Raw genomic sequence first — 13,979 nt, forward strand, 5'->3', positions numbered from 1 at the left:
AGTCTGTGAGGCAGGCAGGCAGGTGAAGATCTTTATGTCCATTTCATGATCTAACTTCTATTTTCCAAGGGTCACTCTGAACCACTGTGCTGAAAATAAACTCTACGGAAGGGCAAAGGGAGGAGGCTGAGAGACCAGTTAGCAGGCCACTGCAACAATCCAGGTGAAAGATGAAGGCCTCTTGGGTTGGGCTATGACTGGTGGAGTGATGAGACATGCTAAGATTCTGGATATACCTGAAGGTAGATCTGACAGTAACTGGTCATTGCACATGGTAATACAAATTAGAATGATTTTCCCTAATTTCTCTCTGTGGCTAGCTGACATAATTCATCAAGAAGTACAAGAGCAGGCTTCCCTGGTGGCGCAGTGGTTGAGATTCTGCCTGCCGATACAGGGGACACGGGTTTGTGCCCCGGTCCGGGAAGATCCCACATGCCGCAGAGCGGCTGGGCCCGTGAGCCATGGCCGCTGAGCCTGTGCGTCCGGAGCCTGTGCTCCGCAACAGGAGAGGACACAACAGTGGGAGGCCCGCGTACCGCAAAAAAAAAAAAAAAAGTACAAGAGCAAAGACTAGAGTCAGTTCCCACGCGAGGCCAGTGCTAGACCACCTCCTCACGAGCCCCGGCCCCTTAATTTTTTAAATTAATTAATTTATTTATTTTTCTTTGGCTGCGCTGGGTCTTCGTTGCTGCACACGGACTTTCTCCAGTTGTGGCGAGTGGGGGCTACTCTTTGTTGCGGTGTGCAGGCTTTTTGTTGCAGTGTGCAGGCTTCTCGTTGCGGTGTGCAGGCTTCTCATTGCGGTGGATTCTCTTGCTGAGGAGCATGGGCTCTAGAGCACAGGCTCAGCAGTTGTGGCACACGGGCTTAGTTGCTCCGTGGCATGTGGGATCTTCCCAGACCAGGGCTCGAACCCGTGTCCCCTGCATTGGCAGGTGGATTCTTAACCACTGCGCCACCAGGGAAGTCCCAACCCTGGCCCCTTAGAAAACACATGCTCCTGGTCACAAAGGGACTGGGCAAGGGTAAGGATGACCCTATTTAACTATATCACCCTGACTGGAGAAAGAACCCAAGGACCCGACACCTGCTCTAAGAAGCTAAACACTGTAGGACATATTTACGAATTGATAGCTCGTATACCAATTAAACAGAATAATTTTGTGGGTTGTTCAAATGCTGTCATTCTGGCAGTTTGGTTTTAGAAGTATAAATGTCTTTGTCAAGAAACACACTAAACACTGTGAGGAGAAGATAAATAAAGATAAGCTCTTTCAGTCTAGTGGAGAAGCAGACGCAGAAACAAACAGTGGGCCCAGGATATGCCAAGTGTACAACTACGTCTGGAGTTACGTGGAAATGTGCCTCACACCTCCTGGGAGGGCGCGGGGGGAAGCAAAACCACCAGGGAGGGCTCCAAGGAGGAGGTGTTGTTGGAGCTGATCCATAAAGACCAAGTGGATGTTTACAAGGCAGAATCAGGGGTTGAAGATAAAGGAAAAAGCATATTCTGTAGACAGACTAGTCTATGCACAGAAACATCAGGACAAAGATCTTCTGAGAAGGCACGACAACAGCTGGAATATAAACTGTGTTCATCTAATAAGAGTAATGACAACAACAGCTCTCGTTTGCTGAGTGCTCACCATGCGTGCCAGGCACTGTCCTTAGCGCTTTGCGTGGATTATTATCACACTTAATACTCAACCCTCCTCACAGATGAAGAAACCGAGGTACAGAGCAGTTAAGTACCTGGCCCAAGGGCCTCGCCGCTCTTTAGAGGTGGAGTCAGGACTCATGTCCTAAGATTCCAGAGCCTGTGTTCTTCCCACATGCAGGGCTACGTGGGAGTAGAGGCAGGTGAAGGTGTAAAGGCAGGTGGGGCCCAGGTGACGACAGGCGTTACAAGCTGTGAAGAACCAATAAACGGTTCATATGTGGGACAGAGAGGGTGATCAGACCAGACCTGCATTTGGAAATGGCTCATTGGTGACAGTACAGGAGATGGATCGGAGGGGACACGAACAGAGCAGGAGGATGATTTGAAGGCTACGGTGACAATCGTGGCCAGAAATGACACGGGTCTGAAACAAAGCAACGGTGGTGCGAATGGAGAATGTGGCCCAGAGTCAGAAAAGGAGGGGCAGGTGGGCAGGCGGGGGGGACAGCAAGACGTGAGCTCAGCTGCCGGTAATTAAGGATGAGGTAGCCGGGGGTCATCCAGGTGGGGAGGCCCGTCAGGTAGATGGATCTATGACTCAGGAGCCCAACAGGGAGAAGGTGAGCCCGAGGTGCAGGGGGCAGCAACCGCTTTCCCAATGCATGTGCACCAGGGAACTCTTAGCTCAGAGGCCTCTAGGATGGTGTCATTTGAGGATCTTCCACACCAATCGCTGAATAAGGATTCTTTGCAACTTCCCGCTTTTCCCCAGACTAGATTGTAAAGTTCCAAGACTCGTCTTCTGAGGAATCATCTGGTCTACGTGAGCTACCCACCCCAGGCCCGGAAGCACTCCACGACCACTGTGGGCAAATCCTGGTGCTGTTACCACCTGAGCCCATGGTTCCCCAGCTTCAGGTCACCAGGAAACTCGCTCAAAGTGTGGTCCCATGAGCCCCAGAGCAGCCCTCCTTGGTACAACCTGACCCCAAACAGCCAGGAAGGTCAAACTCTGGGTTCCTATAAAATGGCTCCTTCTTTTAGCAAAACAATAGAAACGTTGCCTTTAGCGTATTCTGAAGGTACTTTAAAAGAGTCTGGTAGACAAGTAACATTTTTAGCCCCCTGAGTACAGGGATAAAAAGTATCTTACTCACCCCCAAATTTTTATTCAATTTGTTTTCTCATTCAAAATAATGACAGAAAAGATGCACTAGAAATAGGAAGGAAATAAGTATAATCCTTTAGTAATTCTCTCACTGCCAGTCCAGTTTCCGAGCCTTAGCTATAGGCCTCTAGAAACGTCGCTGGCTGAATCCACCCGTGAATGGAGGAAAACTTCATTCACCAACTTAACACAACTTCACTTTCATTACGCCTTCCTTAAGCCAAGTTCCACAAATGCAGGTTAACTGATAGAAAACTAAGACACAAAGTAGCAGCACCATTTTTTCTTTCAGTTTTAATGTTTTTCATATTCATTTTGTATAATTATCTGCCCTTTGAGGCTTTCCAAAATCTGCCCCCCACCCATCCAAATTCATGTTCCCCTACCCCTGTAAAGGCTCTCTGAACACTGCTGCTGAAATCAGAAACAGCAGGACACCTGGCTACTGGCTTGAGCGATTAGTGTAACATCTCCACACCTCTGGGTGCTATGCTGCCGTATATGTAAAATATACTTAATAACCTACTCCCTACTGGGATGATCGCATAAGATAACAGATATACAAGTGCTTCCAAAAAGCATAAACCCTGTATTAATACAAGTTCCTACTCTCCCTCCACTTAGAATCCCTTACCTTCTCACTCTCCTCCTGACCAAATTCTACCCCTTCACGTCTGAGATGCATGCCCACTTCTGTAGGCAACAACGTCACCCTTCTCTTCTCTGAACTCGTAGGTGGAACCACACTGCTCCCTCTGGGTCTCTCCTGATTGTTTTTATGGGGGTGGGTTTGCCCACACACACACATGTAATTTAAAGCTCTCAGGCCTGGTGTTGCCCACTACAGTGATCTCATAAGCAGCCCTCAATCATGACTCACTGACAGTCCAATGATAAATGTGTTCTTGACCAACACGTTCTCGGCTAAAAACGTAAAGTGCAGCCCATTTATAATTCCATGCATTATACAGCACTGCTTCTAAATAGGTCACCCGAAATTGTGGCTGAAATGATCCGGAAATAGACATGGCCCTGCTTTTCTGGTTCCCACCTCGCTTCTAGGTGTGGGCCTGCTCTGAGCATCCCCACTCTGTTACCTCTTGGGTTGCTTACCTGCACCACTGCTGCTGAGCAGGCTGACAGGAAGCTCTTCTGTTCCAGTGAAGTTCAAGAAGGATGTGCCATCGCCAGGCTGGTGGGAAGCGCTGTGCCTGCAGAGAACAGAGCCCAGCCGCCTGGCTTAATGCGGATCATCACCTCTTTTATCCTGCTCACCCTGTCTCCAGGGGGTTTTCATCAAAACCAGGCCTGATGGGCTTCCCGGGTGGCGCAGTGGTTGAGAGTCCGCCTGCCGACGCAGGGGACCCGGGTTCGTGCCCCGGTCCGGGAAGATCCCACATGCCACGGAGCGGCTGGGCCCGTGAGCCATGGCCGCTGAGCCTGCGCGTCCGGAGCCTGTGCTCCGCAACGGGAGAGGCCACAACAGTGAGACGCCCGCGTACCGCAATAAAAAAAAAAAAAAAAAACCAATATTATTAAAAAAAAAAAAAAAAAAAAAAAAAAAAACCAGGCCTGAACATTTGGCCACACAGGCTGGCAAACACTAAGACCCATACCATGGCCGCCAGGTTGCGGGGCTTGGAGTGTGTGCCAGCTCTGGTCTCCTGCCCTGGTACCCCAGCTGCTTCCCCACTGCCACGTCAGATGCCTGCCCCCTCCGGCCTAAGCCTCCCCTTGCTGATACCCACAGGACAACGTGAGGTGCTTGAATAGAGGTACCAAGTTAACCTGGGAAAGAGGTTATGCCCTGCCTGTATCCCTCATCCATCCCATGGGATGTTGGGATGACTGAAAAGGGATCAAAGATTGCTCTTTGCAAAGGTAACAGATCACAGCAACAGCGGGTAGTGTAGCATGGACTCGAGCATGTCAAGGCTTAAATGACTTTCTTCCTAGGCTGACTCTCCTCGGATGCCTTGTAACACATTCAGGATCCTGGTTTGAAAAGACTTGTTTCTATAAACACAGGCCTTGGTTTCCATTGCTTTTAGCATCAACTTCTTCTAAACCCAACAGTGGAATTCCTCAATGACCAAAATGACAAAAGTCATAGACTGACTGCCCAAAACACACAGCGGGAACCACCTGCCTTGGAACTCGTTTTCTCCCATGACTGAGGATTAGGAGAAACTCATGTCTGAGGTTGACAAAGCGTGTTTTGACTTAAAGCAGAAGCTAAAGCAGGGCCTGGGGAACATCTCTGGCAAAAGCATCTCAGGCTATTTGCTGTGCACTGGCCTGGTGGCAGGGACAACGCTGACAAAGGAAAGGCCCGCACGCGTGCACACGGTGTCTCCGAGTCTCACGAACGTGACGTTTCGCGGGCAGTCTATTCTGCTGCTGCCCTGGGTGCCCGAGCGCGTTCTCGCAGTACCTCCCACCCAGTACCCCGTGCCCGGCCTCACCTTCCAGTGGCTTCATGGTATGCCAACTCCAGCAGCTCTGCAGAGGAGTGGGTCGGGTCCCTCTGCCCGCTGCCCTGCAGCTCTGCCATGTTCTGTCGGGTCTGGTGATGGATCTGGATGGCCTCTCCAGATGGTCCTACCCAGACAAAGATCCACTGAGCATCATTCCCCCGACAGCCAGTGCTGTGTACTTCACCTCAACCTTCCTTCCTTCCCGCTGCTGGGACGCGGGTGATTGAAAGGCGACCACACCACAGAGGCATGTCCTGTCTGTGACCCTCTGGCTCCCAGATGGGACATCGCCTCTTCCAAGCAAGGCTCATCCTCCTGTGAGGCTTCAGTCTAAAAATATTTTGGGGTCCTCTGTCTCGCACATGTCAACTGAGACACAGTAAAGAAAGATAACAGTATGGGAGACAAGGGTCCCTCCCAGGAGGGTCAACATGGGCGAAACGAGAAGGGACACACGAGAGAAACACCGATGACTCTGTTAGTACCTGAGATGATAACAGCTCCTACTTCAAGAGCAGAGGACGCACAAGGGCAAAACGGACATCGAGTAGGAGCTAAGTGAGAATTAGTTGCGTCTACGGAAACATGCTTCCTGGAGAATGATAGGTTTCAGAGCTGACTGTCCAACCAGGTTAGCGGGGATTGAAGAAGAGGGTATTTGGGCAAACCCCAAACGTGGAAGAGGCAAAACACAAGCTGGAGGCCACAAACTCGCTTGGGAAAGAGAAAAACCTCTGAGGATGGGGGTGAGGAGGCGGGAGGTTGGGGAGCCTGGCAGAGGAGGGCCTCGGCTCTTAGAGGGCCAGGTGGGCAGAGTATTTAGTAAACACATTTAGCTTTAGAAAAGCATGGGTGATGGGGGTGGGGGGAAGCACAGAAGCAGGAAGAGCTGACGGTCATGGAAGAAACATCAATAGTTCTCGTAAGAGAACTTGAAGGGAGCCGGTGGGGATGATGATGGGGAGGAAGGGACACCAGAAAGAAACAGGTAAGGTGACAGATTAGGATAGAGATAAGAGGGGCAAAAAGGGGGTTGGGAATGACCCCCAATTACAGCCAAAAGAACCAGATTCATTGCTCACTTATTTAACTTGTAACTCCGAAAGCAAGTACCAAAGAAAATAACTAGACACTTGCAAGCATTCAGCAGGATGGCTTCATGAAAACACCCAGGAGGTTAATGTACCTGTTCCTCCCCAGCCCAGTAACAGCCCATCAAGCTGAAGTTTAATTTTAGCCACAGCTTTATAAAACCTTACTGTCATCTTCTTTAGGACAGAACACAGATCAAAAAGGATGAGCTCGGAAAAACAGTGAATTTGAAAAAAAAAATTTTTTAGTTTTGATTGGTTTTGAACTTTATTTAAATGGTATCATACAGAAAGTACACTTTTATGGCAGGCTTCTTTCATTATGTTTGTAAATTTAAACATGGTTTGGAATATGGCTGTAGTTTGTTTTTATTTCAGCTTCCCATTATAAAAAATAGAACTCGTTTATTTTAAGCTTTTTTCCCCCAATTTATTTAAACTAAAAAAAAGAAAAAAAAGAAATTGTTCACCCATTTCTCAAAAAAAAAAAAATTTTTTTTTTCTGCTGTCAGAGACCCTGAGAGGAAACAAAGTAACATAACTCCGTGTAACCAAGACTGTAACACTGACATCCAGAGAGTAAGGAAAGGAAGGAGTGAACAAGAAGAGGGACATTCGTCTCAGGAAAGAAAGCAGGTGGCAAAGCACAGTCCCTGTCAAACAGAAAAAGGAGCCCTTGGGTCTACACAGCTGGCTAGCTACAAAGTCCTCAAGGATCCTCACAAGAGCCCCGGGACAGACAAAGTGGGCGTGGCCACCCCATCTTCCAGGTGGGGCACCACAGGTGCAGAGAAGATGACACCCTTGACCAAGGCCACTCAGGGGACGCCAGGACTAGGAGTTCCCAGTCAGGGCTCTTTCCCGAGCGCCCAACTTACCCACAGGAAAAGTGTGCATCCAGCGCCTCCTGTTGGACGTAAGCTTCATGGGCATCCGCGAGGGTGCAAAGGGGTTGATCAGTGCCCGCTGGGGCATGTATCCCCCAGGTCGAAAGTGCAGCATGGACTCTGCGCTGCCCACGTGGAACCTCCCCGGCGCACTGGAGTCCCGCTGTGGTGGCTCCATCATGTTCTCCAGGACATCTGCCAGTTACCGTGGGGTGGGGGAGGCACAGAGAGAAAGCACAGGGTCACGATGAAAGCAGAACTAGGAGGACAATCTGCGGAGGCTGACAAGGACCTTGGAGAGCGTACATGTTAGGGAACGAGGGAAATGAGTGAAATCGCCAAACTATAAAGGAATGAAATAATGGGTTTACTTTTTAAATACCTGGGAGAAGGGGGTTCTGGTTCCTAAATTACTGGCCCAGTGAAGCCACACCCAAACCTGATGGGGAGGACCACACATTGCCTGGAGACCTTAGATGTTGAGCTGGATGCAATGACTCAATAGTGGATCTTGAGTTGTCTCCCTTTGGGGATGGGGCGGGTGCATTCTGCATGTGGGAGGAACAATACATGTAGATATTTGGTGACCAGAAGGGCAGACCCTAGCAGAGAGAGCCAATGTGTTCACTAGACCTGTTTGATTTTCCTCTGAGACACACAAGGAGACTGTAGTTTCCAGTCCCTTTGCACTGGGGCCAAATAACTGAGTTCCAGCCAAGAGAACACAGGCAGAAGTGACATGCTCCACCCGAAGGCCTGGACCACAAACCTCTCCACGCATGATCTCCATTCTCCTCTGCCCTGCTGTGGAAATTTTGGAGACCAGTGTTGATGACCATGGCATCCCGGGATGGAAGGGCCATGGGGCCCTGAGTGACTGGGTGGATCAGAACCCCCTCCCATTAATGCAGTGGCCTGGAACATGAGTAAGCAATCAAACATTACTGTGTTAAAAAAACTAAATTCTTGGGAGAAAAGAATGAAGAAATGGATGCATCCAGCCTTGACCAGGTAAGGAGATGGCATGATATTTAGACTCAACCTGTCCCATTCAATGGCAGACAGGTCCCTAACCTGAGTAGATCAAAGAGCTGAAACCTACAACCAACTCTGTTGGTGAGCATCCCATGTTTACTAAGCAAACACCCAGGTTAGAAAGTGGGTCCAGCAGATACAAATTCCATGGCATCAAGGAATGTCTTGTCCACCATTATCTACCCAATTCCTACCAAAGAACACGGTACATAGTAATATTTAATTCCTCAAGCCATTGTGCATGCAAGAAGAGAACATTCAGTTCTCCATGAAAACTGTATTTTTCACTGTAAATTAATGAAATTGATGGTCCAATTTATCAAATAAGAAAGAATACAGTCTAGTTAGTTATCATGGAAATAAAAGGAGAGAACTCAACTTTAAAAAAGGTGAGTACACACTTTGAAAAGGATAAGAAATAGGACTAAGTGCTAAAATGGGTCAAAAATATGGGTAGAGGAAAGGGGAAATGTTTCCTATGCTACACTGGGTAGGTGGATGGGTGAGAAGCCCTAAATTTAACAGAGAAACTGGAAACAAAGGCCATGTGGATGGCATTGCCTGACACCATTCCAGTGAATTGCTTTTTGGCTTTTCCAATAAACTCTCACATATCATTAAGGATGTTGAAATCAATTCTACCATTCAGATAACTTTTAAGAAAACTTGTTTTCAGGGGCTTCCCTGGTGGCGCAGTGGTTGAGAGTCCGCCTGCCGATGCAAGGGACATCGGTTCGTGCCCCGGTCCGGGAAGATCCCACATGCCGCGGAGCGGCTGGGCCAGTAAGCCATGGCCACTGAGCCTGCACATCCGGAGCCTGTGCTCCGCAGCGGGAGAGGCCACAGCAGTGAGGGGCCCTTGCACCGCAAAAAAAGAAATACTTGTTTTCAAAGCTACTTGGATTGGGACTTCCCTGGTGGCGCAGTGGTTAAGAATCCACCTACCAATGCAGAGGACACGGGTTTGAACCCTGGTCCAGGAAGATCCCACATGCCGCCAAGCAACTAAGCCTGTGCGCCACAACTACTGAGCCTGCACTCTAGAGCCCATGAGCCACAACTACTGAAGCCCACGTGCCACAACTACTGAAGCTCGCACACCTAGAGACCATGCTCCACAACAAGAGAAGCCAACGCAATAAGAAGCCCGCACATCACAACGAAGAGTAGCCCCCGCTCACCGCAACTAGAGAAAGCACACATGCAGCAACGAAGACCCAATGCAGCCATAAATAAATAAATATATATATATATAATTTAAAAAAATAAAAAGCTACTTGGATTAAGAGCAAATTTATCTCCTCAGAGGAGAACTGGCTTTTAGAATAACAAAGGTTTTTAAAGGATTAATGTGTAGTTTAACTTTTACTACAGACCCTTCTAAGAATATGTTTAACGGAATGGGAATATAACTGTCATGCAAACTCAGAAATTTCCAGAAGGTGGGAAAAAGCTAACCTAGAATTTTTTTTTTTTTTGGCCGCAGAGTTTGTGGGATCTTAGTTCACCAACCAGGGTTTGAACCCGAGCCCTTAGCAGTGAAAGCGTGGAGTCGGGGAATTCCTAGAAATCTTCCAATGTATTAAAATTCTTTTGAATACTAACCCTAATTAATGTAGGTGACATAGGTTATATTCTATAGTTGTGTAATTAAATATCTCCTTTCTCTTTCAGAATTTCCTTTTTATACTTTGAACCAGTTTAAAAAAAAAAAACTTTTTTCAGCAGTCAAAAGATTTCTGGCTGTTGGCTCAGTGTCTATGGTGCCTAATGAATGAAAGATGAAAGCGCCCTGCTCCTCGGTCCTCAGGCCCCAGGAGTCACCAGCTTCCCCTTCAAAGTGCTGGGAAACACCCCTCACCCTTTGGGAATCCTTCCAGGGCAACAGGAGGCAGCTGTGTGCACACAACAGTCCTAAATCAGTGATTAAAAGTCAGGAGGGCTACTCCTCCATTTAGAAAACATTCTTGAAATATCAAAATTATGGAGGAGAATGATTAGTGGGAGGGTATGGCTCTAGAGGGGTAGCAGAAGAGAGGCCGTGAGGATGGAATATCTTAATTGTGGTGTGGTTACATATGTCTACACATGTGCTAAAACTTCACAGACACACACACACCCACACACACCCACAAATGCATGTACGACCAGTGAGCTCCGAATAAGCTCTGTGGATTGTACAAAGGTCATGTTCCTGGTTTTAATACTGTACTAGTTATGCGAGATGTTATCACTGGGGAAAATGAGTGAAAGCTACACAAGACCTCCCTGGATTTTTTTTTTTTGGCATTTCCTATAAATCCATAATTATTTCACAACAGAAAGTTTTCCAAACAGGCAGGAGGGGGCTGTATACTTGAGTTGCAGATGCCACTGGATGGGTAAGATAAGATATAGGAAAAGCAGCACCTGTGCTCCCTGGGCCATGCCAAGTTAACAGGTCACTTGAAGTGGAATAGAGGAAAGAGGCTGTTTTAAGTGTGGCTCGAATGGAAATGCTAAGGAAATAAGTAAACACTTTAACCTTAGGCCTAAGAAAAGCTCTACCTTAACATATGGAAAGGTAGACATTTATAGGGAAGAGAGAAGAAAGGGCAAAGATGAAAATAGTATAACACACACACACACACAAACAGCTAAGGCCATTCGTACTCACTGCACCTGCATGGAAATAATTAACACATGGGACTTACAGCCCACACCTATCCATAGTCCCGCCCATCCCCGCTACAGGAAGGCAGCTATCCCCACCCTGCCCAGCCCTGCCCTCTGACCTCGAGTGCTGGTGTAGCCCAAGGAGCTGCTGACTTCATACTGGTGCAGGTGGGGGTGAGGGATCATCAGGATGTTGGCGCTCCTGCCCAGGGAACTGTCGTCAGAAGCCTGGCTTCTCACCTCCTCTGTGGGCAGCGGCTGGCCAGGCAGGGAAGGGCTGGATGAGACATCACAGGAGCTGGCGCTCTTCCGACTGTGACTCTCCCGCTCTCGCACGGACCTGGTGGGTAGAGACCAAGTCACACCAAGCGGGGGGTGCTGTCCCACCTAGAGTTACAACTCCCAAATGGATCCCCAGCCTGGGCTACATGGGAGGCCAATAACGAAAACCCCCAATGGGATCTCCGAGGAGGTAATGTAGGAGGGACTCTGCCCTGAGCAGCTGGAGACGTCGTGGAAGAAACGGGGGAGATGACTGACAGTCATCCAATGGCCGGAGTCCCAGGATCAGAGTTGTAAAGAAGCAATTGCTCAGCCTGACCCCACCTCATCCCACCATCAAGCTCGTGTCACTGAGAATGGGGTTGTGAACTGATGTCACCCAAGAGGAAACACACAGCACAGCCTGAGATGTCTTCCGGCATCAAAAATTGAATCTAAATCTAACCAAGCCTCTAGAGATAATTGCCAGTTTACAGCAGATTCAGAGACAACAGGAAAAGTTAAATGTCATATGGAAATAAACAAAGGAAGAAAGCAAGACACTCTGCGGTCACAGAAAATGACATAAGAGAAAATGCAACATGTGCATCTTCTTCAGATCCCAACTCAAACTAAGTAACTGTAAAAATCACAGTTTTGAGACCATTGGGAAATCTACAGAGGGACTGGCTATCAGGGATATTAAGGAATTAGTGTGAATTTTGTTACCAGTGACAAGGGTACTGTGATCAGATTTTTTTTGTTTTATTTCTTATTTGTTAGAGAGACACATGCTGAAATACTTACAGGTTTAAAAAAAAAGAAAAGGGGGCTTCCCTGGTGGCGCAGTGGTTGAGAGTCCGCCTGCCGATGCAAGGGACACGGGTTCGTGCCCCGGTCCGGGAAGATCCCACATGCTGCGGAGCGGCTGGGCCCATGAGCCATGGCCGCTGAGCCCGCGCGTCCGGAGCCTGTGCTCCGCAACGGGAGAGGCCACAACAGTGAGAGGCCCGTGTACCGCAAAAAAAAGAAAAGGATACCTGATATCTGTTTTAGAATACTCAAGCGAAATTTCAAATGTGGGAGAAGTGATAAAACAAGATTGACAACACACTGATAACTGTTCATTTCACTGGTCTGTTTGAATGTTTCCTTAATAAAAATTTTAAAAAACGTATGCCCTTATTAAAACATGAAACTCCCTGAGGGGAAAACCTCTGGAAACAGCAGGAAGAAGGATCAGCAGGAGAGGAGCCCAATGGGGTACAAAATTTCAGAATGGAAGAGTCAGCAACCGCCGATAGGGCCACCGCTCTGGCATCAGAGCTGTTCTCCTTCCACCTGGAAGGATTTTAAGGGAGAGCTTAAATGGAACATGAAAATAGATCCCATGGGCTGACTACACTTTTCATTATTTCAACAGTAAATATTTAAGCACCAGCATATGCTCAGCCCAGCGTGGGGATAGAGCACAGATTAGGGCACAGTCTGTGCCCTCAAGGAACACAGCCTGAGTCTCTGAGACACCAGGTCTTGCCGTCTTTGATCAGAAGAAAGAAAACCAAGGATCTTGGACCATGAAAGGGTTCTTAGACACTCAGAAGAAAAGCACCGCCGAGGCCCTAGGCAGCATCTATGTGCAGGGGAGCTGCTGTTAACAGCACTCACTGTGAGCTCTAAGCATTCTCGGGACCAGACATCAGGATGGGATGAGGGGAAAAGACAGAAGAAGAGCACGTGGCCACTCTAAGCCCATTTGTCACAATGTGAAGAGACGGAATATTCCTCCAATCAGTGATTCTTCCAATCAAAGCACACTTTCCATGTCTAAGAAATGTGGAAAATGGACTCGCGGTACTTGGTCAACTAGGGAAAAAAATAAGCTAGAGCTCTGTTTCACATTTCATTAAAAAAAAAAAATTCTATATAAAGAACTAAGTATAAAAACCAAGACCGAAAAAGTATTGGAAGAAAATACAAAAGACACGTTTCTAACCTTGGAGTGGGGATGGCTTTCTTACACAAGACCCAGAAATGAGTATGTTGGTAAATCTGACTATATCACAATGAAAAACTACTACATGACCAAAATACCATGGAGCAAATTTTAAAAACAGGAATAAAGAAAGAAAAGTCTCTCGCCCTCTGGGAATAATAAACCTAAAAGAAACTCTGGGCCCTGGGATCGATCGGTTGATCAATCTATCTATTTACCTATCTATCTATTATTTATTAGTGGCTGCCTATCTATCTATCATTAGTGGCCTCCCAGTGAAATGAAAATTCCAGAATTCACGAATTGCTTCTCTTGGCTAGAAAAAGCAGAATGCTCTCCTTATGAGGGGACAATACTTCATAGCAAACATAGCTAACAAAATGGCTGGGCCAGAGAACCAGAAAACAGACTCCCTAATGATCCACATACTACGGCTTCCACTTGGCTAATTTTAATTTAAGATGTTTTCAAGGTTGCTCTCATGCAGGTCCCTACTGGGCCTCAGGTTTTCCTAATCAGCTTCTACATCCACCCCAAAGTGCATCTGGCAGAAAACCTGCAGGTGGCGAGGCGCTGAGCCCGGGATGGGCCTGGCAGCCTGAAGACTTGCGCGTCATAAGCATCGTAATCCACTTGGATGGGAAGGGTGTTCTCAGATTCTTTGGGAGTCCCCAGAGCTGAAACACACAAATAATACAAACTGTCCTCAAAACACATTTCAACAAGAGGCCTTCGGATGGTCTTCA

The 13,979-nt window shown here is 47.7% G+C and overlaps 1 protein-coding gene across 10 annotated transcripts in view; it reads right to left on the reverse strand.

The window, feature by feature from the left end:
* DEPDC5 (DEP domain containing 5, GATOR1 subcomplex subunit) overlaps positions 1-13,979 on the reverse strand; it is a 93,486-nt gene that overhangs the window by 49,946 nt on the left and 29,561 nt on the right. For all 10 annotated transcript variants that reach the window (XM_033412802.2, XM_004283678.4, XM_033412801.2 and 7 more), the window contains 5 exons: positions 13,790-13,910; positions 11,096-11,316; positions 7,278-7,481; positions 5,297-5,432; positions 3,945-4,042 (listed from right to left, as the gene is read on the reverse strand). In XM_033412802.2, the coding sequence (XP_033268693.1) occupies positions 3,945-4,042; positions 5,297-5,432; positions 7,278-7,481; positions 11,096-11,316; positions 13,790-13,910 (780 nt within the window). The remainder of the gene's footprint in view (positions 1-3,944; positions 4,043-5,296; positions 5,433-7,277; positions 7,482-11,095; positions 11,317-13,789; positions 13,911-13,979) is intronic.

Source organism: Orcinus orca, chromosome 15 (genome assembly GCF_937001465.1).
Source record: "Orcinus orca chromosome 15, mOrcOrc1.1, whole genome shotgun sequence".
Classification (NCBI taxonomy): Eukaryota; Metazoa; Chordata; class Mammalia; order Artiodactyla; family Delphinidae; genus Orcinus; species Orcinus orca.